At 44.2% G+C, this 24,210-nt stretch overlaps 1 protein-coding gene across 4 annotated transcripts in view; it reads right to left on the bottom strand.

Annotated features, from left to right (window-relative positions):
- ANKFY1 (ankyrin repeat and FYVE domain containing 1) overlaps positions 1-21,197 on the bottom strand; it is a 33,306-nt gene extending 12,109 nt beyond the window's left edge. Inside the window, exons 1-15 of one of the 4 annotated variants that reach the window (XM_063173748.1) lie at positions 21,100-21,197; positions 16,391-16,583; positions 14,188-14,306; positions 11,700-11,838; positions 10,132-10,255; positions 8,806-8,955; positions 8,161-8,326; positions 5,935-6,139; positions 5,123-5,191; positions 4,195-4,394; positions 3,702-3,799; positions 3,077-3,302; positions 2,037-2,135; positions 1,514-1,667; positions 440-608 (exon numbers count right to left, since the gene is read on the bottom strand). In XM_063173748.1, the coding sequence (XP_063029818.1) occupies positions 440-608; positions 1,514-1,667; positions 2,037-2,135; positions 3,077-3,302; positions 3,702-3,799; positions 4,195-4,394; positions 5,123-5,191; positions 5,935-6,139; positions 8,161-8,326; positions 8,806-8,955; positions 10,132-10,255; positions 11,700-11,838; positions 14,188-14,306; positions 16,391-16,583; positions 21,100-21,109 (2,121 nt within the window). In that variant the 5' untranslated portion in view covers positions 21,110-21,197. Of the gene's footprint in view, positions 1-439; positions 609-1,513; positions 1,668-2,036; positions 2,136-3,076; positions 3,303-3,701; positions 3,800-4,194; positions 4,395-5,122; positions 5,192-5,934; positions 6,140-8,160; positions 8,327-8,805; positions 8,956-10,131; positions 10,256-11,699; positions 11,839-13,843; positions 13,926-14,187; positions 14,307-16,390; positions 16,584-21,099 lie in introns of those variants that run through there. The other 3 variants (XM_063173749.1, XM_063173750.1, XM_063173751.1) reach the window with 3 other exon arrangements.
- Positions 21,198-24,210: the final 3,013 nt, after the last annotated feature.

Raw genomic sequence — 24,210 nt, 5'->3', positions numbered from 1 at the left:
GAAAGTAAACAGTCTTTAAAGAAAATATGAGCATTTAAAGACCTTCTTGGTTCAATGTTAAGATGCAATAAAAAGCACATACATTAAAGCATAAAATGACTATTTAGTTTTATTCAGAAAGCTGATAATTACACAAGTTGTGTATGCTACAGATTGATCTAAGCAGATCCTTACTCCATCCAGATCAGGAATCCAAACAGCAGGATATATATAGAATATATTTTTTTATTAAAGTGGCTGCCAGATATTTGGTCATGCACACTACAGTATTTAGAAGATTCCTGCAGTAAAGAGGAATTTCTGGTGAAGAAAAGACCTCCAGAAATTAGTAATATTGGACTAGTCTGTTATTTTCATGCATTGAGTTTGCTTTTGCTGATGAAGCCTTTTGCTGCTAGGAACATGAACAAAAGTGAGACTAAAGCCACCTGACTCTTACCAGAGTTGATGCAATGTCTTCCAGGTTGTTTTCCAAGGCAAGCCACAAGGGAGGATTTCCTTTCTCATCAGGCACAGACATGTCTGCTCCCCTGGTACAAATGGCATCCACCACCAGTGGGAGCTGGTTTTGGATGGCCAGCTGCAGGGCTGTCTGTCCATCCTGGGTCCTGCAGCAGGGACACTTCCAAGTGTTACAGATGTATTATAAAGTTCAGCAACAGCACTTAATTGGCATAGCCAAGAATTGACTCCTGTTGTATGTATTTTTGCATCACAAACACACCATGTATTTCATCACAGCTCTCTAGTCTACCTTTCTCTCCCCTTCACTTTTAGCAAGTGATTGATTTCTACAGTTGGAAAAACAAGTCAGTGTTCTTAGCTCAGAGACATTCAATTCCTTCAGTGCAGCCATTATTTGAACAGAGTTCTTTCTGAGCCAGCCTGCTGCCACAGAAGCAAACAGCTTTGTCTCCAACGTGGAACACTTCAAGCAACAGTCAAATACCAACTGTTAAAAAGTTGAAGTCAGAACAGCAGCTTTAGGCAGTTTGTACCCATGACATTCATTACAGTACAGCTTGCCAAATTTAACAGACAGCCTGTCAGTCATGCAAGCAGACAAATGTTCTGTTAAGTCTAATGTAAGTTGTCTAGGAGACAATGAGGAGGAAAGATTATCAGACTCCTGTTGCTGGATCAGTATCTAATTATTTTAGATGGTAGCAAACATGCAGCTCTAACAAGCTGGCAAATGGATGAGACAATAGAAGCTCAGTGCCTCTAGGGCTGTCTCTAGGACTTCAGTCTGCCACAGAGGAAGCTGTTTTACCCTGAATTAAGTGGCACCTCCTTCTGCAGCCTCAAGAGGAGGTACTGACTAATGGAGCTGTACCTAGGACCAAGTTAACACATGTAATCCCTCAGCCATAACCAGTGCCACAAAACAGTGCCAAACACATAACTATGTGTAAATCAGATCTGGAACAAATCTCAAGCCATTATACAAAGGCAGTCAGCACCTGCTCCTAGACACATACACAGGTGAGAGTTCTGTCAGTTAGGAGCTTACCTGACATTTATATCTGCCTGGTGTTCCAGCAGGAAGAGGGCACTCTTACTGTCCTGCCTCTGGATTGCCATGTGCAGGAGTGTCTGTCCATCTGACATGGTGTCATTGATGGATGCCCCAGATCCCAGCAGCTGGGCTGCTATTGTGTGCATGCCTGAACAGAACAAGCTCATTAGTATTTCACCTTCAGTTCTATAAAACAGACACACTGAGACTAATAGAATCAAGTTAATGTGCACAGACAATATGATTAATAGTTTTCATCTGATATGAAAACTACCAGTGGGTTCACAGAGGAAGAATTTCACTAAAGTGCAAGCACAGTCCTGGGCAGAAGCTGCAGGACTAGAAATCTTTCACTAAGTCATATGTGAACACTAATTTTAAAATATGAAGAACCATCTAAAGCTCTCCTCGACAACTCCTCCCCAGCAGCACAAGCCAGAACATGAACACACAGCAGCTGTTTTATCTTTAAGAAAATCTTGTTCCTGTAGTAGCTTCACATCCTGAAGGCACATACCTGTCCAAAGAGCCAATCCCAGCACAGTCTGGTCTCTTGAGTCCTTCAGACTAAAGTCAGGAATAATTTGCAAATTGTTGGTAGCATGAAGAGCATTAGCTACAAGAAAGCACAAGGAATTAGGGTATGCTTGTACTTGACCTGCAGTCACAACCTGAAAGCTGCAGCAGCAATGCCACAGTTTGTACTAAGCTGTTCCTTTAGCAGTCAGTGTGTAAGATCTGAGCAAAGCACCTTCAGCTCCCCTGATGTGACACTGCCTAGGATTCAGACCATATTGCCACTACTGACTGATCTTAACATATATACAGAGAAAAAAAAATCAATTTTCTAGCTAAGAGGGTTAACCTGTCCCTTTCTAGCTGCAATTCCAAATAGAGTGGTATATACAAGGCTCTGAGAATGAAGAGTGGAGGCTCCACAATATGGTGCAGCCTGGGATGGGCAATATTTACCCCAGCTCACCTACTGGGATGGGCAGTATTTACCTGGGATGGGCAATATTTACCCCAGTTTACCTACTTCCTGCTAAATCCCACTTATGGCAGGAGACAAAACTGGCCCTGCTTCAGCTGTCAAATTCCCTCCTGATGCTAGAAAGCTGATTAGTAGCATTTAATGAACTCATCTGCTGGTATTTGAGTACTCAAGTCTCAACTCTACTATAACACCAGCATTGCTCTGTATAAAGTCCTCTTAGTAAGGAGTTGAGGGAGGCAGAAGTCTCACCACAGAAAAATGTCTTTATCCAAAATTGCTTCCAGCATCCACCTGAAGCAAATGCTTTGAAGCTATCTCAGCTGTAACAGAACCCAAGAGTAACTGCTCAAGTCCATTATCTACAGTGGGGAATTTACAAACAGACAAAATAATTTCCTTGTTTAAACAAGCAGATGTTTTAAGACTAGTTAGCCAGTCTTATTAATTGCTATACTTAAACACTGCTTACAGGAAGATCTGCTTTCTTAGTAGTTTGTCAGAACACCTTGGATGCCATCCTGACACACCAATTCACTGCAGCATCAAGTCAGGACACCCACCTTTTTGTTCTAGGATGACTGACACCACATCTGGGTGGTTGTAAGCAATAGCCATGTGAAGGGGAGTTTGCAGATGAACATTCTCTGCTGATGGAGGAGCAGGTGCATCCTTCTGCCCAGGCACTGCTTCTGCTGTCTGGATGTTGGGATTGGCTCCTTGCTGCAAGAGCTCTGCTGTCAGGTTTGCCAGGCCATGCCTGCAGGCTGTGTGCAGTGGGGTTTCTCCCTTTAATAAACAAGGTGCTGGGTTAACAGCTTGAGACATGAGGAGAAGCAGCTTTTAAACTCTTAAAATTAAACTATTAAAATTACAAGAGCTGGTGTGAAGAGTTTCACCCCTAGTCACTGAAGCTGATTAGGAGCTCCAAACTACATGAGTTAGCTTTTACTAAGGATTTTATTACACCAGGCACTGCAGTAAGTGCTTAGAGCATGTTAACAGCTGGTGATTCTGCAAGAACAGCACCACAAGAATGCAAGTGGTCACTAGCAAATACCTGAAAACATGCAAAGGTTCACAAAGTGCTCCAACTTGCTTTAAGCTATGGTTTAGCTATAAGAGATCTCTGCTATCTTATTTTTGAAGAGAAGTAAGGAAACTTTCAGACTAAGTTTCTGCTTTTACCCATTTGTTTTGGTGGTTGACTTTTGCTCCATGCGTTGCTAGGAAGAGAGAGGCTGCCTCATTTCCTGCACCAGCTGCTCTCTGAAGCAAGCAGTTTCCTAAAGAAAAACCATGGACACTGTTATTCCAACCACACTTTGATACTGAAGTGTGCTAACACCTTCCCCACTGCACTTTGAAGTCAACAAGGAAAACCCTTGCTATTAGGTTGGTAGAAGCCCCCTTCCAATTGTCACATGCACTTCCATTTAGTGATTACACATCTTGAAATTGTAAATATTAGAACCTGGCAATGAGTCCAGATTTTCTGTCACTTCCTGCAAGTCCATCTCAGCTTGCCAGTGCACCAGCTCTGGGTAAAGCAACTACCACCTAGCATTTATTATGGAGCAATTGCTGCTGAAACCTCATGCAGCTCCTCCAAGTGCAGTCAGCATTAAGCAATTAACACACAAGCCTTCCACCTACAATGAAATACAAACCTCTGGTTTACCTGTTACTGTGTCTGGAGCATCTGTATTGCTGCCTCGCTGGATCAACCTTGCTGCAAAACTGTTCTCATCAAAGGAGGTTCCATTCACAACAGGGGCATCCTCAAAAGGGTTCACAGACTGATCAGAGGACACAGTGATATACTGGACTGCAAGCCACAGAGCTGTGCTGCCTTCATGATCCTTCAGCTCCAAGTCTAGTCTAAAAATAAGAGTTAGTGTCCCCCAGTTTGTATCTTAAAAAGTGGTTCCTCAACACAGCTGAAATCCAAGTGTCTGAACAGCCATATTAACTCATCTCATACCTCTCTGACAACTTCTGCTTGCCAAGAAGCTACTGTAGCTCCAGTTACTTCAGACAATTTGTGAATACTCTGAAACAAGCACAGCACCTTTCAGTGACTACTAGAGTCAAGCTCATTGCTCCTAGGGAAGTGTAGATTCCCTGGTAGATTGGGCTCCCACTAAATGTAACAAAGAGGCAAATTCCCTTGAGTAAGCTGTGTACAGGAACTGCAAATTCAGCTGCAATGAAACTGAGTCAAATAAAGTCTCCTGCTTCACCATCCTAAGAATTCATCTCTAAGGAGAACCCAAGTTGAACTCAAGAATATATTGAGATATTTCAAGAGTGTTATTACTCCTTTCAGCTCCACTACAAATCAACCTTCACCTCTGGAACTATTTCAGCCTCTTTATAAAACACAGAGATGCAGTTTGCTGCTTCTTTACAGTAGGGCAAAAACTTACATGGCTTCTGATATGGTTTTAACATCTCATTTATGCAAAGCCTTTACACTTTTGCATCCCAAATTCTTACTAGTCTTATTATAAGGCAAAAAGGCACAGAGGAGTTGGAAAACCAGTTTTCACATCTTCACTGTCCAAGGTAACCTTGGTGCATTCATTTTACATTCATGTGAGACTTACTGCTTGCACTGCAGGAGCTGGCTGAACACAGGCTCATTCCTGACCACAATGGACACGTGCAAGGGGGTCCTGGAATTAGAGCAGAGAAAAGTTACAGCAGGAATGAGTGAGACACTGCAGACTCTGGCCCCAGCCACCAATGTGCCCCTAGAGAACTACAGGCTTTCATCTCTGCTTAAAGGAGAAAGGCACAAGCATTTATTAAAAGAAAGACAAATCTAAACTTTTAGTGAACATGACTCCAATTAATTTAGTAGTAAGGAACTCATTAATGTAAGAAGTAACTTTAAAGGAAGAAGCACAACAGCTTCACCTATCAGAATCGTGCAGCTGATACATTCCAAGTCTTCTATATTATTTTATAAACTTGATTGCCAGCCTAACCTAACCTGTAAAAAACCTTACAGGCCCTACACTGCAGAAAACACACTGTAGAAACTGGCATTTTTGAGAACATTTTGGTTTCCCTGACAGCTTCAGGTATATTATTTGTCATCTTAGTTAGCTTTTACCATTCAGTGACTCAATAAAGGCAATTTAGCTGTATTCCATGTGTTCTAACACCATCAACTCACCCCAGTTTTCTGTAGCTGGGCTATGTTTAATTTGCCATGCCAAGGTACCATTCAGCCTGCACAGCTTTCTTTGAGTGCTACCAACAGGTCTCAAATTGGGTGAATGAGCTCCTGCTTCCAGCATCAGCTGTACTTTGCTGAAAGACCTGAACAGGTTGTTAGGAGGTTGCATCTGATCTCCACAGCATTGTCTGTGGAGCAGATTGTCTGCAGCACTTCACTTCCCCCAGTATTTACCTGCCTTTGCTGTCCTGCATGTTTGGGTTGGCTCCTGCCTGCAGGAGGGCCTGAGCAATCTGTGCCATCTCTGCCATGACATCTGGGGAGTGCTTCTTGGGGCTGTAGGATGCCACAAGGTGCAGAGGAGTCTCCTGGTCTCCCAGTGTAGCAGCATTCACACGGGCACCATTTTTAATGAGAAAGTTTGCAGCAAATTTATCTCCTTTTGTGAAACAAAACAAGGTTATTAATGGATATATGTAGCCTGTATATTTTATACTCCAGGAAACAGGTGCACATGACTTCATGCCATACATTCATTCCAACACAATTTCTGCTCCTAGAATGCCTCAGCAACAGGCAACTTCAACAATGCTTCACAGCAAAGTCAGGATTAAAATATTTCACAACAAGCCCTTGGAAAAAGTGATTTGCTCACAGATTCCCTGTGATTCAAATTCTCACACCAGCTTATTGTTGTAGAGATACTGACTTTGCTTGTTCCTTTATCAAGATATATCCATTGTTGCTTTAATAAAACATTGGACAAACTGTGATGCTAAACAAACAAATATTTTTGGAACAACAGGTACTATTCCAAGGCACTAGTCAAAAGTTTCCAGTTCAAGTCAGACTGTTGAGTGTTACTACGTAAACAAGCAATAACACTGCCTTTGCTCTTGGAAAATCAGGGCCTTGTACATATACAGGGTAAGGGCTTTAGCAGTGCAGACCCTCCATGCACAGCATTCCCAAGAACTCCTTCTTGAGAGCTTCTCAGGAGTCCCAACTTAGACCCACTTCAACACATGAAACCTTGAACTTGAAACACCAATGCAAAGAATAATTTCAGGAAAATACTAGTTGCCCCTGCTTCAAAGGCTACTTTGCACAGACATATTCACATATTGCTTGGCCTGAGTGCAAGATCAGAGAACAAAGAACAATCTATAGTGCTGGATTACCTCTGCCAACAAAAACAAAAGTCCCATTTTCTGATTTCCATATCAGACATTCTCCCACTTCTCAGTGATCATAAGTAGTAAGAATCATGTGGCAAGTGCAGTTTGCTTTAGCTCCACTTCCAGAACATGTGATTGTTAACTGTGATTAATTCACTGAAGCTGTGGTTACTGAAAAGCAAGTGTTCATTCCCAGAGCTCCAGCTCAGACTGAAAGCAGACATTAGAACTAGAGACAAATGCCAGTAGTAAGAATGAAGAGCAGCCTGCTGGAATCCTGTGTTTCATAGGGCTGCAGCCATCACACACTGACCTATGCCTACAGTGTCTCCTACTCCTGCAGCTGAGCTCTCACTCACAGGATCAGATGCCAGTATTACCCTGTTCAGACATCAGGAGATTAATTCAAATTTTGTGAGCTTAAAATACAGCTCCCAACTTCTTCCTTTACTTCTAGGGGTCTGAGACAGTTTGGTGCTAGAAATAAACTTTCTGGAACAGAGCTGCCAAAGACACTGCAGAAATAAGGAGCAGCACAAGGTGTTTGCTGCAGATTTGTACCACACTTTGACCACAGGCCAAGATGCTGCTGATCCAAACCCTTCAGAGCACTGTGGCCATGGCAACCAGAACCCGCTGTGCTCCAGTTCTTGTAAGATGCATTTTCCACTCTAAGGTGGAGAACAGCTCAATATAATCATGTAGTTGTACTCAGATTTTACTCTGATAACTGCACTGGAGCTTTGAAAATGTTTAGGCTGGGCAGAGGTACCTCCACTTGCTCCTCATCTTCTTTCAGTCAGATTTTCCTCTTCTGAAACTGCAGTGCAGCAGTGAGGACCCTCACTGTTAACCACATCTCTAAGAGGCACATGCTGCATTCAACCCAAGTCTAGGAAAAGACTTCATCTTTGTGACCCTTATGTCGTGGTGCCCCACTCAACTATTTGTCAGAAAGAACACTGTTAAATTAGAATATTCTGTGTCTGCCTGTATTTCTCCTCTTAGCAGGCAATGTTGTACTAGATTGCACCTGGATATCACACAGCATAAGTTTCCCCAGCCAGGAGACTGGTTCTCAGATCTCAAATATTCATCTGTTTGCTTTTATGTCTAAAAAAAGGCAAAACAAACAAAACCACAACAGGACAAAGTTCATATTTCACTACGATTTTCTAACTGCAATGTCAACTACAACATGACACACAAGTAAACTTTGAAATATATATTCCACACTGGGAACAACTGGAAGTTAACAAAGCTTCACATCCCATCTACTTACCTCTCTGGATGGCTTTATGGAGCAGACTCCAGCCTCTCTTGTCTGCCCTATCCACATCAGCCTTGTAGTTGACCAGTGTAGTTGCAATACTCTCCAGTCTTTGGGCCAGGGCTAGATCCAGAGCAAGATCTCCATTGTGATCCAATTCATTGAGCTTCCCAGGAAGCTACAACACAAACACAGCCAACTGCCATTAAAAGTGTTTGAATAATTATTCCCTGCACTTTATTGAGGGACAATTTATTTGCAAGTTGTTTGGAGTTTCATCTAAGCAGAACAAACAGCTGTTACTTCAGCTTTCAACAGAAAAGTTGTTCAAGGAAATGATTCTTACTGAACTGCCAGGAAGCAGCAGAGTTGTCTGTTATAACCACTCAGCTTTAAATGGGCAGAGCAGTATCAGGTAATGGCTTTTATTAGATATATTCTGCTGCATGCAAGATGTTTTAAGCATTATGAATCACTTCTAAATTATGTAGCTACTGCTAGATAGATCTCCATTACAGACACAGAAGTAGCTGTGGCAATGCTAAACATGCAAATAAGAATTAGTGACAAAAATCACAAACAAGGTTCAGACTGGAACTTAGGAACTGGTTATCTGAAACATCAAATTCTAGACAGATCAAGTCAGTCTCACTATACCTGAGAATCCATTTCAATAAGGTACAAAAAGACTACATCTTCTCTCTCCACTTTAATGGCCTTATGCAGGGGATATTCTGTCTTGGACTTGAACATTTTATACAACAGCTGAGCACTCATGCTGCTGAAGTCTTCTTTCCTCAAGTCATCCTAGGAGCAGTTCAGAAAGAGAAGGGTAAGCAACACTCCTGTTTTATTTATGGACAAGGCATTGCACAATGTAATTCTCAAGTTCACAAAACAAGTTCAGTTAAAAGTTCAATTTTGATAACATTTTGGCAACAACAATCCCATATAGTCTGTTAAGATTAGGAAGAAACAATCAGGAAGTTTCAAATCTTGCACTTGAGTTTCAAGATCAGTAGGTTAAATTATTATTTCTTTTTGTCTGCAGACATGGAAAAGCAGCATTTTAATGCTACTATGGTAGATTAACACTTAGTCTTTAAAATAATCCTCTACTAACTTATTCTTAACACTGACAAAAAGTCCTGCAACTATTGAAGACTAATTCATAAAATTATAAACAAAAGTAAGCAGAGGCTTAGGAATGAAAATATCTTAGGTCTGAGCTAGTGCTCATTTGACTATACAGAAGCAACTTCATTTCCAGGTAGAGGTAAGCATCAAAAGTTAGGAGTCAAGAAGAAAGTCAAGACTTAAAACTGCTGACTCACAGGTTCACATATAATAATCTTTTTTATGTATTAGCATATTAAAACACTTCCCTCTGCCTCAGAATTAGCCAAGGAAAGAAACCTCCACATCTAGAGTATGCATTTTAGATTTAGAATAAGCTAAAGCCCCATCTCAAGTCTAATGTTGACAACTCTTATTTTAAAGGCTAATTCATTACTCAGTTAATCAAACTTTCCTCAAAATAAGAGATCAGAGCAAGTGAAACTTGCAAGTTGGTTGCAGGACTGGCTGCCTCTCTCTCCATTACAGAAGACAAATTGCCCTGGCTTCCATGAACTATTTTTAGAAGTAAAAGCAGGCCTGAGATTTGTGATCTGTATAGACAGAGACCAACTATGGACGCACTTATAAACACTTTGAAACCCAGATTTGATAAACAACCCTCTTGTTTATTAGGAGACAGTCCCTTGTATCTTCTTCATGTTTAGGAAACTGAGACACTTTGTACAGTGAAGTATTTCCAACCAACAGAACAAGACTTTGGGCAGAAGTTACTCTTCCCCACCAAGACATTCTCAAGATAACTGACCAGATGTTAGACAGTGTGGTAAGGGAAGCAAAATCCTACCAGTGAGTTTCTATAATGTGCAAACATTTCTCATCCTGCTTCCCTGTGCCAGGACTCACCCAGTGGCTAGCAATGATCTCAGCACAGTAGTTGAGGAGGGTGCTGGCACTGAGCTCCTCAGCAGTCTGGTAGAAACGGATGCAGTTCCTGACATTAACCAGTGACATCACTCCTTTTTCACATCTGTCAAAACAGGAAAGCCAGTGGTCAGTAATCAAAAATATTTACTTAATTACTGTTCAATGCTGTAACAGAGTCCTAACACTGCTTTTCATAGATGCTGGTAGAATATGGCTTGGACTAACTTCACTAGAAGGCTGAACTGCATAAATACACTCTCATCAGCAGCCCTAGAAGACACCTCCCCAAAGAACAGACTTCTATCAGAGAGATAGCCAAGGTCCCATGATAACACCACACTGCAGGATCTGCAAGCACAGACCCACCCCAGCTCTCCCAAGGGCACAAACTGCAGTTCATTCACTGCCATGAAGCAGGGAGATGTACTACAGTGACCACAAGCAGGGGCTGTTGAGGTTGGACATCAGGAAAAATGTCTCACTGCAAGGGTGGTCAGGCACTGGCACAGCTGCCTGGGGCAGGGTGGAGTCACCATCCCTGCAGGATTTAACAGATGTGGCACCTGGGGATATGGTTAATGATGGACTTGGCAGTGCTGGGCTGTTGGCCACTCATCTCAGTGGTCTTCTCCAGCCTAAACAATTCCATTTTTCAGTGATTCTGTACCTACAAAAACATCTCATAATTATGAATGGCATCCTACACATGGAGCTGTCACTGGACTGCTGACCAGACAAGTGCTAAGTTCACAGTCCAACATAAGGGCAGCTTTCAGGCTGGTACAGGGCTTGAAGGAGTTTTAGCCTTGGCCTTACAGATTTCAACTCCTCTGGTCAGAACACTTGACAGCAATTTAGTTGCTTCACATTGAAGGCACACAAATCACAGCTTATGAATGTCATGTACTGCTACAGACATCCCTTGGGCAATGGATTATTCTATCAAAGGGTACTTAGACTAAATTGAAGGCTTTGAAGTTGTACACAACTTGAGGAGGTTTCAATTCGTACATTCAGGCTTCTCACTAACTCTAAATGGTTTAGAACACCCTAAAGAGTTCAAGATAACAACCTAGCCCCTAGTGCCACAGTGTAATCACAGTCTCAGACTGGGAAAGCACCATACTGTTACACTAACCTTATTTCTGAAGAAAGATTGCACAAGATGCACAGAAGTTAGAAAAATTTCACCTGTGCCACCTTAATACTGCAAACTAATTGCCACTGATTCGTGCTAGCATTATCTAACAACTCCTTTCTTGCAACTCTCCTGAACCTGATGCTATCCTACTGATCTCTCAACACAAGATTAGGGTTATTAGTTTGGCTGGGAGAAGAACTGAAAAATAAACACAAAACCTATGAGAAGTCTGCTACAGTTTAACTCTAGTGCAATGCTTCATTTCCCCTGATAAACTCAATGACATGCTGTATTATTAAAAGCTCAAGACTTTGAAAAAGCATAATTTTATCCTATTGCCAGCAGCTATCATCTTATTTCTGTTCAAACAAGGTTTAAGAGTTCAAGTATATTTACTAAGACTCACCTTTCCCTAAGCAGCTGGAGCTGAAATTTATTAGCTAATTTCATGAGTTCTGTCAAGAAGATATCATCTTCTCTCAGCTCAAGTTCATCTGTGTAGATCCACCTCAGCATTGCCATGGTTACCTCTGGGTCAGCATCTGCTACAGGGAGCAACAGGATTAATAAAATACTCAAAAACAATCACCTATCCTAGTAATTGCTATTCCTTTCACTTCTAAAAGTCACAGCTACCATAAAAAGAAAAAGATAGTCTTGTTTTGAAACTGTACTTTGTTCAAAATGTCAAAATGAGTGAAATTGGTCAGAAGTTGAGTAACAGTGCTGGCACCAAGCAGGAAAATAATCTTACACTGCAACACTGTGCAGAATGCAGGGAGCACTGTAACATCTACCAATGCTGCATATTTAGGGATCCTTATAAAGTCCTTGGTCCCTCACATATGGCCTAAGGCACATCCACACCTGACAAGAACAAAGCCCCTTTTAATTTAACAGCCATATGTGATGAACTGCTGCATCCCAACAAAGGTACTCACACCTTGTTACACTGGTAGGAACTACAAAGCACTTCAAACTGCTGCTAGCCATTTCTAGGAAAAGTGCAAAAAAGCCAGTTTAAGAAGCTGGTTAGATTTCAGGTCTTTACAAGACTGATCACAAACTGATGTTTTTACACAGTGGGAAAACCAGAAAATCCCACCATGAGACACTACACAAGCCCAGTGGCCAAGGACCTTTGTCACTCACTCACAGTTAAAATGACAATCCATCTTACAAGGATGTAGATAAGAATAACTTCAGAAGATCAGATCAATTACAACAGAAACACCATCCATTTTAAAAATTAACCTTAGTCCTTTGAGCTGCTTTGTTCTTTAAAAAAATATTTTGGATTAAAAACCTTAAAGAACCTGAAATACCCATCCTAAAACATCTCCTTTAGATGTTGGGCTGGCCCAGATTATCTGCAGAGTAGTAGAAGTACTTGGCATGCAGACTGCCTCTCAGGAATCACAAGGTTTTAGTAAGACAAGTATTTTTGCCAAACTCAAAGCAATCAGAAAGCCTCCTTGAGATGTACTATCAGCTCTGCCTTGGCAGAGGTGAGAGTGCATTTTCTCCCTCTCAACAAGAGAACATGGGTTCATCTCTTTCTACTCTTTTAAAGATTAGAAAATTCTTCAGATTACATGAACTCTAAAAGTGCTCAATCTCAAATGCTGCCTGCATTCTAAAGATAAGATTCAGGCACTCTTAGCCTGCAAATTCTTACCTTAAGAAAACAATTTGCAGGGAACAGCTTGTATCTTCCTCCAGCTACTTCATAAGCTATTCCTTGTGCCATTTATCAATCTTTTTAAAAAATCAATAATGCAATTTTACAGTGGAAAGTATCATTTACTAACACATATTTAAGCAGTGTTTGCATTGTTAAACATGTAAGACTGCAGTTATATTTGAGATTCTCAGACTAGCTTAGATGTGGAGCTAGAAATGCTTTGGACTGCCACTTGTAATGACACTACAATTCACATAAGAGCTTTTTAGTAATTATTTTTGTTAGCACAGCACTCAGTTTCAAAACTCCTTGGCATCTGTTCTCTTGTGGCTGCAGAAGGATCCACCAATGGTGTTGCAAGAAACCTGTGCTGTCCCATAAAAGCAGCTTGCTGTGACTTGCTACTTTCCAGTTTGTCTGCACTTAGAATTCACTGTAAGATTAAGTGCAGAACGTGAAGCCAATGCTTAATATTCAATTCAATGCTTAATATTAAATATACTTAATATTCAACATGCCAGTCAGCAGGCCTGCTTAACTTCATAGCTGGTTTTATTGCTCACAAATTAATTGTATAAGGCTCTCCTACACTGTTAAGTACAGAAAAGCCTTTTGAGAGGTTCAATCTGCAGAAGCACTGCCCAGTGTGAGTACATGCAAGAAACAGCTACAACAGAGCAAAACACTCGTGTAAAAAATGGTCTGTTTGATACCTTTATAAAACAGGTGAGGAAGAGAAGTTTTCTAAGTGCCAAAGCAAACAATTTCAGTAACACATCAGTACTTGCATTCACCTCCCACACACACTGTGTTAACAAGCAGCAAGGTATTTCCATGACACGCTTCAGAGAAATTATGCACACTACCTCAAAAAGCCCTGTCCTTCCTCAAAAAGGAAGAAGTCAAGCTCCTCCATATAGATTTGTTTTTCATTATGTTTAGTTGACTCTAGAAAAGACAAACAGGCCACCAATCTCAACTCCTGTTTGTTAAAGAGAAAGAAGGCAGGTTACTGATTTAACTACCACTAGCACCCACTTCACAAGCTCACCACCACTCCAGAGAGAGAGCTCGGTTATCAACAGATCAAGCACCACTTTTAGTGCACAGCAGGAGGCTGGAAGGCACTTAAGTAACCTTCTCCCAACGGGCCCTTTCACAAGTCACCCTAAAGCCAAGGGAGGCATCACATTACTCAGCAGTGACTGACCTGACAGATCCAGCTCCTCAGTTGAGGCAAGGTTGGCAAGGCTCCACGAATCGCTGCGCGCCGCCAGGACAAATTTGTGAGCACGGATGTGCTTGTCCCCAACCTTTATCTTCAGATCACTGAGAGGAGAAAAAACCACAAAAACCTATTATGCAGACTTCTCCTGCACTTAGGTATGTATAGATTCTCCATGGTATCTATATCTGGGTATCCACATTCAGGTTCAAGTTGTTTGAGACATTAAAACACAAATGGTTAAGCAGAACATGTTGTCAAATGACAATTCATATTTTTCTAGGGAGAAATGCAATGAGTCATTCATTTTTCAAGTGCTTGGTTGGTTTGGCTTTTTAAACCATTTCAGAATAAACAGCAAGAGAATTATTGTAGAAGTTAGGAAAAGCCAACAATCTTGAAGTTAAATATTTATGTCACAGTGTCCATACCAATACTGTCAGCTGAGCACCAATGCTTCAAGGCAAGACCAGCAAGAGAACAATGCTGTCTGACAGGAGGCTGAGTGCAAGGCAGAATCCCCAGCTCCCAGGAGACCAGCTGTCAGGAACACCCATTTCATCCTGACCCTTTACACCAGCTTATCCACTTGTCCTGCTCATTTGGAAATCCCATGGCCTGCAAATGTTCAGACTGTGTAGGTGTGCTTTCCAGACCATTTTCCAAATCAAAGCACTGCTACAAACTACAGCACACACAGAGATGTTACCTAATGAAACCTGCACTGGGACCTGCTACCTTTCTCATTCTGTGATATGCAGGCCCTTTGAGACAAGCATTCAATGCCTTTAAAGCTAAGGAGATGGACAGAAATAAAGTGTTCCAACTCTTCTGACATATACTACCTAACACATCTTTTACCCACCAGGCTACAGAAGTTCTTGCAGTCACAGAGCCTTATCTCTGGGAGGCTCATGAAGAGATGCTGGTGCAAGGAAATCTTAACTAAAATAGATTTTCCCTTACATGACTAAACTCCTTTACTATATTGGCTTTGCTTTCAGTAACAGCAAAGAAATTGATAAATATCATCATAATCTCAAAAATTAATCAGCTCAGGGATCTAGAATATGGAAGGGATCCTTAGTGTGCCTAGGGAAAAGAAACTATTAACCATAATTTTGTGTTGAGACTCAAAAATAGAGTGTATCATTAAGTCACATACATCACTAATACAACCAGACAAACAAAATTATTCAGGCTTCCTCATACACAACAGGAATACAGCACTGAAAATGTTTTAAGACAAAGCCTTTCAAGAAAGGAACAGTTTTTCCAGACACATTGTGTAATTAATCTATCAACTGAGCATGGTTCAGTTCAAAACTCCTTCTTGTCAAAGCAAGCTTTGCTGCTGACAGTGATTGTGGTTAGTTTTTTGAGATGAACTTCTGCTAAGAGCTCTCCATTCAAGAACTGGATTCAGTATGCCACGACCTTAGCAAGCTCCTCCATCTACAGCTGCAACTCAGGACTCTGCTCACATGTGGCAGCGAAGAATTCTCCTTGTGTAAGAGCAGCACCCTGTGCAGTCAATTATTGGAAAAAAGGCTCCCAATATTCCCAGTTAGATTGTGCCTGGGCCAGTCTGACCCTCGCTGCTGGGCCAAAGGCAGCAGTTGTGGTGTGTCACCCCAGAGACACCTTGGCTTGCTGGTGGTTGCAGCTGGGCACTGAACAAGTCCAGGCTTGTTAGGAACCCCGTTTACCTCAGGAGGAATGGCTTCAGGCGATGGTGAAGAGAAAAAGGAGAGGATTCTGCTGGAGGGTTTAATGTCCAGAGGTTTATTCCATGGTTACAGAGGTCTGAACGTGAGCAACTGCTCCAACAGAACTCGGCCGCATGGTCTGATCACCTTTTTAAGCTCAGGGACAGGGGGAGGGGAGGTACAGGTGAGCACCAACCAGGTGAGAGGGGCAGGGTCTCAGGGGAAGATGACACCCAGTCAGGCCAATGACCCCCGGGCCTGAGGGGCATCCTTTGAACTTGACCAACCACACGACGCCTTGCTGGAATGTTCAGCCTGATTGACAGGACTCACTCAGCATGGGGGCAAGGGGGAAGGGAGAGAGGCACAGGCACACCTGGGGGAATGACCTGGAAGGCCAAAATGGGACATTACAGCACACCACAACAGTCAATAAAAGCAAAGGCTGCTGTGATTCCCTGTCCCAGGGGGTTCCTCACCTGTACTGCTCCTGCTGGTAGAGCTCAGCCACAATGGCCAGCAGGCGGCTGATGAAGGTGTCGCTGGCGTTGTCCTGGTTGGCCTCCACAGCCAGCACGTTGCATCTCCTTTCTGTATCCACAAGTTTCTTCTGCAGCTTCACGTACTCCTGGCGGAGCAGCTGCAGGTGCTTCTCCAGCTTGGCCACCTCCTCTGCAAGGCACACAGTGTTACCACAAGGCTGAGACATGCACAGCTCTGTTTGGCATCTGAGGGTATCTTCACATCTTGTTTAATTACAACACTCCAAGGAGAGTCCCTCCTCTTCCAAAGCATCTCAGCCCCACTATTAAACCTTCTCTTTTGTATCATTTTCATAAACACATTGAAAAATCATAACACAGTGATAAAAGCCACTTACAAAGAAAGTTCTGAATTCTGTTTGGTCAGAAATGCCACACAATTCCTAAAGCAATGGAGTCCATTTCTGTGGGAATTATGGTGGGCCAGAGGACTGTCTTTGGTTCTTACCCATTTTTTTCAGCCTAGTTAAGATGCTGTCTCATTTTTTAGCTGATACTTAAACTACAAGTGAGCATTAGAACAGCTGCTAAAGCACCATAATCTACCTCAGAGTATTTAACTGACCTGTTTAAAACTCCTCAACCTGTCAGCTAAGAAACTCCCAAAAAAATGGCAAGAGTGGAAAACAGATTATCCCCAGAATCCACGTGCTAAAGGCCAGTCAAAAGTACATAAAACCACTTCCTGCTGGCACACTGGAGGCACTCCACTGGTGAGGCATCACAAATGGAGTCAAGTCCATATTGGCTATTTCAGTTCAGGATCAGCAGAGCAACAGCACCTGGGAATCTGATCCTTGAACAGGTATTTCCATCCCATTGCAGAAGCCACTTTTCCACCACATTTAACTGGTCACTCCACAACATGCTAGGGTAAATCAACCCAGGCCACCTCTATGAAAAACCTCTACAGCTCACTGCTGGAAGGAAACATCTGTACAAGTATTTAAAACCAATCCAACTTATAAGTGCTTATTTATGGATTAGTTGCAAAAACTGTATGTTTGCTATCAATCACAGGGCTTCATTATCTTTCCCCTATCATTAAGTTGATTTTTCAAGTAAAGCCAAATCCCAGACCAGTCCTAAAATAAGAGGGGGCAGGGAGGATAAATTCAGATGCTAACCAGTGATTTTAGGTGGGAAAGTTCCTACAAGATTACTCCCTACTGGCCAGGAATTCCTATTTCAAAGACTTTTCCAAAATATTTACTAAACATCACTAGTACAAACAAGGAGAAACCGAGCTCTGTTGATCAAGTGTTTTCTTCTTGCTCCTGTAGAAAAGTTCAACAGTGCAGCTGACCTTGGCCTTGCTCTGACAGAGGTGCCCAGGGCAGAGCATCAGGCTGTGGCAGACACAGCACCTTGTTCAGCCTGTCCTCTACACACCCTGCAGCAAACACTGCCTCTGAACTCTCTAAACTTAACAATTGAAATGGATAAACAAATGGCAACACGTCCCATTTTATTTTTCAGTTAACACATAAGCAGGTTTGGCAGGTACTTCCTTCAACAGCCTTTTTGTTTGCTTCACCCTTCAAAATTTCAGAGCTACCACCTCCTTTGGGATACCTTTCTCTTCCTACTGAAATATACTCTGATTTCAGAATTGTGCCATCAGCACCACACAGCCTCAAGGAGGGTTTGAAATCCTGCTGTGGTCAGTGTTTCTGTGTGAGGATGAGTGCAGTTTTGGTGTTCCCAGAACTAGAAGGACATGTCCCTTGTTCCTCATTTCTCCATAAGGATGGTGTTGAGGCACAAAGCAAGTCCTGCTGTTAGAGCAGGAGTCTGACAGGAGCCCAGAGTAAATAACACTGAGAACTGCACCAAAGATTAGTGTATGAACAGCACCACTGTTCATTCAGTGAGTTTTTAGATGGCATACAAATTCAAATGCTAGGAATAAGAAGCTGCCTAGTGAAGCTCATTGCATGCACCACCCTACAGAAATCCTGCATCTTCCAGCCAAGCCTGGGAGTGCAAAGGTGGGAATAAAGAATTGATACCACCATAAATACTGTCATTTTCACTAGCTCCAAATTAGCCTGAGACCACTAGGATCCAATGCAGAATTACCTTAAACCCCCAAAGAGCAGCAGCTGAAGCTTTGTGCATGACCAACAATCCAGCTGGTCACTGCTGCTGTCAGGGCAATCCCAGACAATCCCCTCTAGCAGTGAAAGTCCCTCAAAGACCCAAAGCTTTGAGAACTCACTCTTGCTTTCAGACTGACACCAGATGCTTCCTGCAAACTCAGTGAGAAGGGCTGACAGGTATTTGTTACTGTACCAATTGCAAGAACTGTAAAATAAAGTTTCTGTTATTCTTGTGACAACTGCACACATGTTGTGTAGTAGCAAGACTTGAGTATTTGATCCTACAGCACATTTCAAATGCACATTCAAGAGAGTTCTCAAGGTCCAGTTAATCAACATTTACAGCACAAGAGCAAAGGCTCAGTTTCCCTTATAAACTGCTCACTTAAGGAGTGAACAAATAAAAGGCACAATTACTGCAGGCACACACATATTTAATGATGGTCCTTGCTCAAGGCACTGAAAGGCCAGGCTGAGCCAGATCCCAGTAAAGCTCTGCCTAAACACCAACCCCAGTGCCTCGGTGAGGAGGATTCCCAGAGCAGAAAACACAAAATGCCTCTTCTTCTGAGCCAGGTAAATAAGAGTAGCTTTTGTTAACAGCTTTCTGGCAGACTGATCAGCATCTCGTGAACTGGCAGTAGTTTATATTCCATATCAAAGGCTTTGAAGAGTTTTCAGGAAAGGCCACTGTCATTTTCTTACAGGAGAATGCACAGAAGTACTCGGGAGCAAACAGGTAAATGCAAACAGGGAGGCAAAAGGGAACGAGGAGACAGACAGCAGATATCAAAAATCAGAGGGAGGCTCCAGTGGAATCCATCACAGCCCACTGCACCCATCAAAAGCAGTTCCAGAAGCCATACACACAAACTTTGTTTCCCTACAAAGTGGACCTGAGTGAAATATTTCAGAAAACCAAATTATTCCCTTATCCCCTCCACTGCTCCACACTCAGACCCTTATCTCCCCAAGGATGTACAAGAACTGCTTTCTGGTTCCTCCTCACTTCTGCTTATTTTTGATCTTTACCACCCCAAAGCTCTACAGCTACTGCTTCTTTCCACTGAAGCATCAATCCAACAATTCTTACCCATGCTTGCATGCAAGCCTCCTATATTAGCAGTACAGAACTCAAAAATTACACACTAAAATGTTCAGTCTGCAGGTAGCAATTGCAATAAATCTGATGCAGGATTTTTCTAGACAGAGGCAACACTTCCTTATGAGAAGCACTTGGCTTCTGAGCTAATAACCACAATTTGACAAGCTCCCTTCCTTAATAAGCTTTCACTTTACAGCTGACTCACGTGTAGCCCTTAACCAGAGAAGTGTGACTGCAGGTAGGGACAAAATGAGCCCCTGTTCCAACACAACCTAAGGAGCTGAGAAGGGTGAAAACCCCAGCTTGTTATTCCAGTTCACACCAGATCATTCATTGGTCATGTGCTTTATTCAGCCAAAAGATCAGAGAATTACTTAAGGCAGGGAAGAATCTCTGAGAAGTACAGGTTGTCTGAAACAGGGCTTGCTTATATCAGCTGCAGGTTAATTCTGCAAAGGAGGACCCTGAGCCACAGCCTCACATCCCTGAGGGTCTCTTTGGAGAAACCTTCACTACCTGAAGCCAACTAAAGCCTTCCAGAACGGGGTCACCAAGGCTTAAAAGCAAGCACAAGAGACTGGTCAGCTAAATATGAAGTAGTGGTATTTCAGCACACAAGAAATCAGGCATTCCTCTAAGGACTCATCAAACCAGCTTGACTACAGCATCCTCTCAGCTGATGCACGCCAGTCCAGCAGCATCTGCTCCATCTTAGCCAATATTCTACAAGTGTTCCTAAATTTCACCACTGTCCAAGAGCTGCACTTCCAGAGTTCAAGGCTCTGCTTTCACGACTCTAACTTCATTTTCTTCGTAACTTGGAGCATTTTAGCTCCGTTTGCACACTCCGTTTCCTCCAAGAAAAAGAGGAAGCTTGTCTTGCAGAAACGAGTAGAACTGCAAAAATCCATGCGGTGTTTTTCCTAATCCCTTTATGTGACATTAATTTGAATGGTGCGATTGACAGCCTCCAAGCAAAACAGCAGCACTCCAGGAGTTCTGCAAACCTCACCTGAGCCTGACAAAAGGGCTCCAGTGCCCGGAGGCTGCAGCACCGGCGGTGCCCAGGGAAAACCGGGATGAGCCCCGGGATGAGCCCTAAGACATTGGCAGGAGCCCCCCCTGACCCAGCGCCTGCGGGGAAGGCTCGGCGGGACCTCCCGGCCGGCTCCCGCCGCCCCCGGCCACCCCAAGCGCCCTCCCGTGAGGCGAAGCCGCCCGCGCCAGCCGGCCCCGCCCGGGGGTGCCCGCCCGCAGCCCCCGCCATCTCCCGCTCACCTCGGGGACGGCCCGCCCCACCCGCCGCGGGCAGGGCCGAGCCCGTCCCGCACGGGAGAGCGGCGGGAGCCTCACGCCGCGGTGCCCCGGGAGCGGCGGAGGGCCCCGGCTGCCGCGGCCCCCGGCCCCGCCCGGCCCCTCACCCGGGCTCCCCCCCTCACCTTCCGCCATGTTGGCTCCGGCGCCGCAGCTCTCGCGAGAGCCGCCGCCCGCCCCAGCGCCACAGCGCGGCGTTCTCGCGAGAGCAGAGCAATAGCGCCGCCACCGGCCGCGCTGCCGGGACGGTCCCGCTCTCTCCGCGTTATCCCGCCTCGTTATCCCGCCTTCTCCCCGTTATCCCGCCTCGTTATCCCGCCTTCTCCCGCGTTATCCCGCCTTCTCCTCGTTATCCCGCCTTCTCCCGAGCTGTCCCGCCTTCTCCGCCTTATCCCACCTCCTCCCGCTTTATCCCGCCTTCTCGGAGTTATCCCGCCTCCTCCCGCGTTATCCTTCCTTCACCCGCCTTCTCCCGCTCTCCTCCCCGCCCCTCCGGCGGCACCGGCACGGCGCAGCCCCGGGACCGTGGCGGGAGCGGAGCGCGGCCGGGCGGAGCCGCCCCGGGATGCGCTTCCCGCTTGCTGGAGGCGCCCGGTGATCCCGGCCGGAGCGCTGGGCTGGCGGGGAACGGCGAGGCGGCGGCTGGCACGGCTGGGGAACTGGAAAATCCCGCCCAGCAGCGGGGAAATCGCCTCCGCTCACCCGCCCCAGGAGCGCCGGCCCGGGTCCCGAAAGCGCCTCCGGCCCGGCCACGGCTGCGGGAGCCACGGCGAGAGGGTTCGGGCACGGGGGCTCCTCGCCACTTCAGGTCCTGCTTTTGTTTCGGAGCCAGCAATCCCGGACACTGAATCTGTGCCCCCGGACGCGGGATTGGTGCCCGGTGGGTGAATGGTTGCACTCGACCGGCAGTGACCGAGTACCGGTAACGGGATCGTTTTCCCAGCCACGCGTACAACGCAGCTGCCCCTCGGCTGTTGTTTTTGTTGATCATCGCTCCTGTTTAGATGCTACAGAAATGCCAAATACTTCATACTGGTCCAACAGCAAACTTGTTGCTTGCTTTGAGGAGCAACTTGGAGTTAAACGTTTGAAGACTTTGTGCACAGTATAAAACTTTATGCACAGTATTGTTTTACAGGCATAATTTTTTCTGGACTCCACCATGCAGTGACCTTTGAAAAGTTGCTCTGCATCCCATTTATTTTGGTGTTGGATGAAACAGCACATCCAGAGCTGGGCCCATGAAGGCCATACAGTGTAGTTCCAGACATACCATGGAACAACCTGTCTCATTTTACACAGCTGTGTATGACTGCTGTACAGCAAATCACTCCACTGCTCATGGTGCTATTGATCCTCTGGAGGAACTGTGAGAAAGCAAATTATTGCTTCCTGATCAGATTGAGTTTAATTTCACAGTAACTACAGGGATCAGATTTCAAACCACTGCTATGTTTTGCATCAAGGGAATTGTAATCTCCTCTAGGGATTTGCCTGGGCAGGAAGCTGTTGCAGGAGTCTCTCTAAACCCCATCCAGCTTCTGATTTGGTTTAGAATCCCTCGTGTTGCTGCTCTGTGTGCAGTGATGGCACTACACCAAGAGCAGGGCACCAGATGGTACAGACAGTGGAGTCCACCCCACATTGGCTTCCCAAAGCCCAAAATACCTTTCTAATCACTTCAGACTTCGTGTGCTCTGCTTATTAATCATCTAGTTCCAAGAAGTGTTTTCAGACACTGCAGCAGAAGAAATTTTAGATAGTTGACAGTCCTTCTGAGTTTTAGGGATCCTTTCTGGTGCAGCAGGGAGAAACAGAAAAAGGGAATTAAGATGGCCACACCAGTTAAGACATTCATCAGTATTTGATGCTTTTTCTTTTCCCCCAGTGATTCAGAGATATCTGGAATGCAGAGCAAATGCTGTGTTGGGACAAAAATCAGCTCAAACCCTCAGCCAGGGTAACAAACCCCTGGAGAACCTACAGTGATAACTGAGCACCCTGCATGAAGCAAACCAGATACAAAGTCTTGCTACAAGAAAAACTGAGGAATGCTGGTTTACCTCCTTGTTCACCAAGAATCCTCACACTACTTGTCAATCCTGCAGCTCCTCAAAGCTGTTCCCACCTGGTTTCATCACTAATAGCTTTCCTCCAGTGCCCCTTTCAGTGTGGGGCAGGAACAAGGAGCCAAGTGATCACAGAAAAGTGAAATAAGCCATTTCCTTGCCTGCCAAAGGCTTCCTATAACCTGGACACTTGGCAGCAGAGCCTGAGCTGCCTCTTTCATTCAGTCACTAGGCATTAGCCATACCTGCAGCTTGTAGATCTTAGCAGTATCCCACAGTAATGCTCCTCCCTGGGGAGGATCTGGGTCAGGTGGGATCACAAACCATCTGGGTAAGCCAAATGTATATCTGAATTTACAAAGAGGGATGAGCAGTGCTGTGGAATTCCCAGTTCTTCCATACCACAGAAGGAAGACAAACATTTCCTAAAGAACAAACAAGCAGCAATTCTGGAGAGCATAGACAGAAAGCTTTGAACAACTTTGTGAATTTACAGGTGAGTCTGTGAGTACTGTCTGTGGTTAATTTAGAAGACAAAACAGAGACCACTCTTAACTCGCTGAAAGCAGCAGATACCTGAATTGCCTCAGTTCCAGATACACTGTGGAAATTGAAAAGGAAGGTCAGCCTGTGGGGAAGCAAGTCCATTGGTAGGTTTAATAAGATCAGCTTTTTTCTATTTTTTTTTTTAATGGAAAGAATGACACCATGGCACTGAAATTCTGCACAGTCCCAACTTCAGGTGGAAAAGGGCAGTCAGCTGGTGGAAAAGAAAACTGCTCTGAAGACCTTTTGGACAAGTGCTCCAACAGGAACTTGAATCAGCTCTGTGTGTCTGAGGGATTAAGTACTGCATGCACCTGCCTGGCTGCAGTAGCAGCTAGCCACCTAAAAGCAAATTTAACTAATGATTTCACAAAAAAAAAAAATCCAAATATGTAAATATAGATATCAAACATACCTGTTTATCTAAACCACCCATAGGAGGAAGTAGTACCTTTCCCTCTAAGTCTTCTTACATTAAATGCCTTTTTGTCCCCAAGGGCTGCCTTGCCTCTAACAACTGTCACCTCCTTCCACCCCATCCCCCCTCACAAAACCTGCAATTTGTGCCTTTCAGCATGTGCATGTTGCACAGCAACATAAAATGGAGTCCAGACAGCAAAT

This window comes from Melospiza melodia, chromosome 21 (assembly GCF_035770615.1).
Source record: "Melospiza melodia melodia isolate bMelMel2 chromosome 21, bMelMel2.pri, whole genome shotgun sequence".
NCBI lineage: Eukaryota > Metazoa > Chordata > Aves > Passeriformes > Passerellidae > Melospiza > Melospiza melodia.
This window is presented reverse-complemented; position numbering and strand designations above follow the sequence as displayed.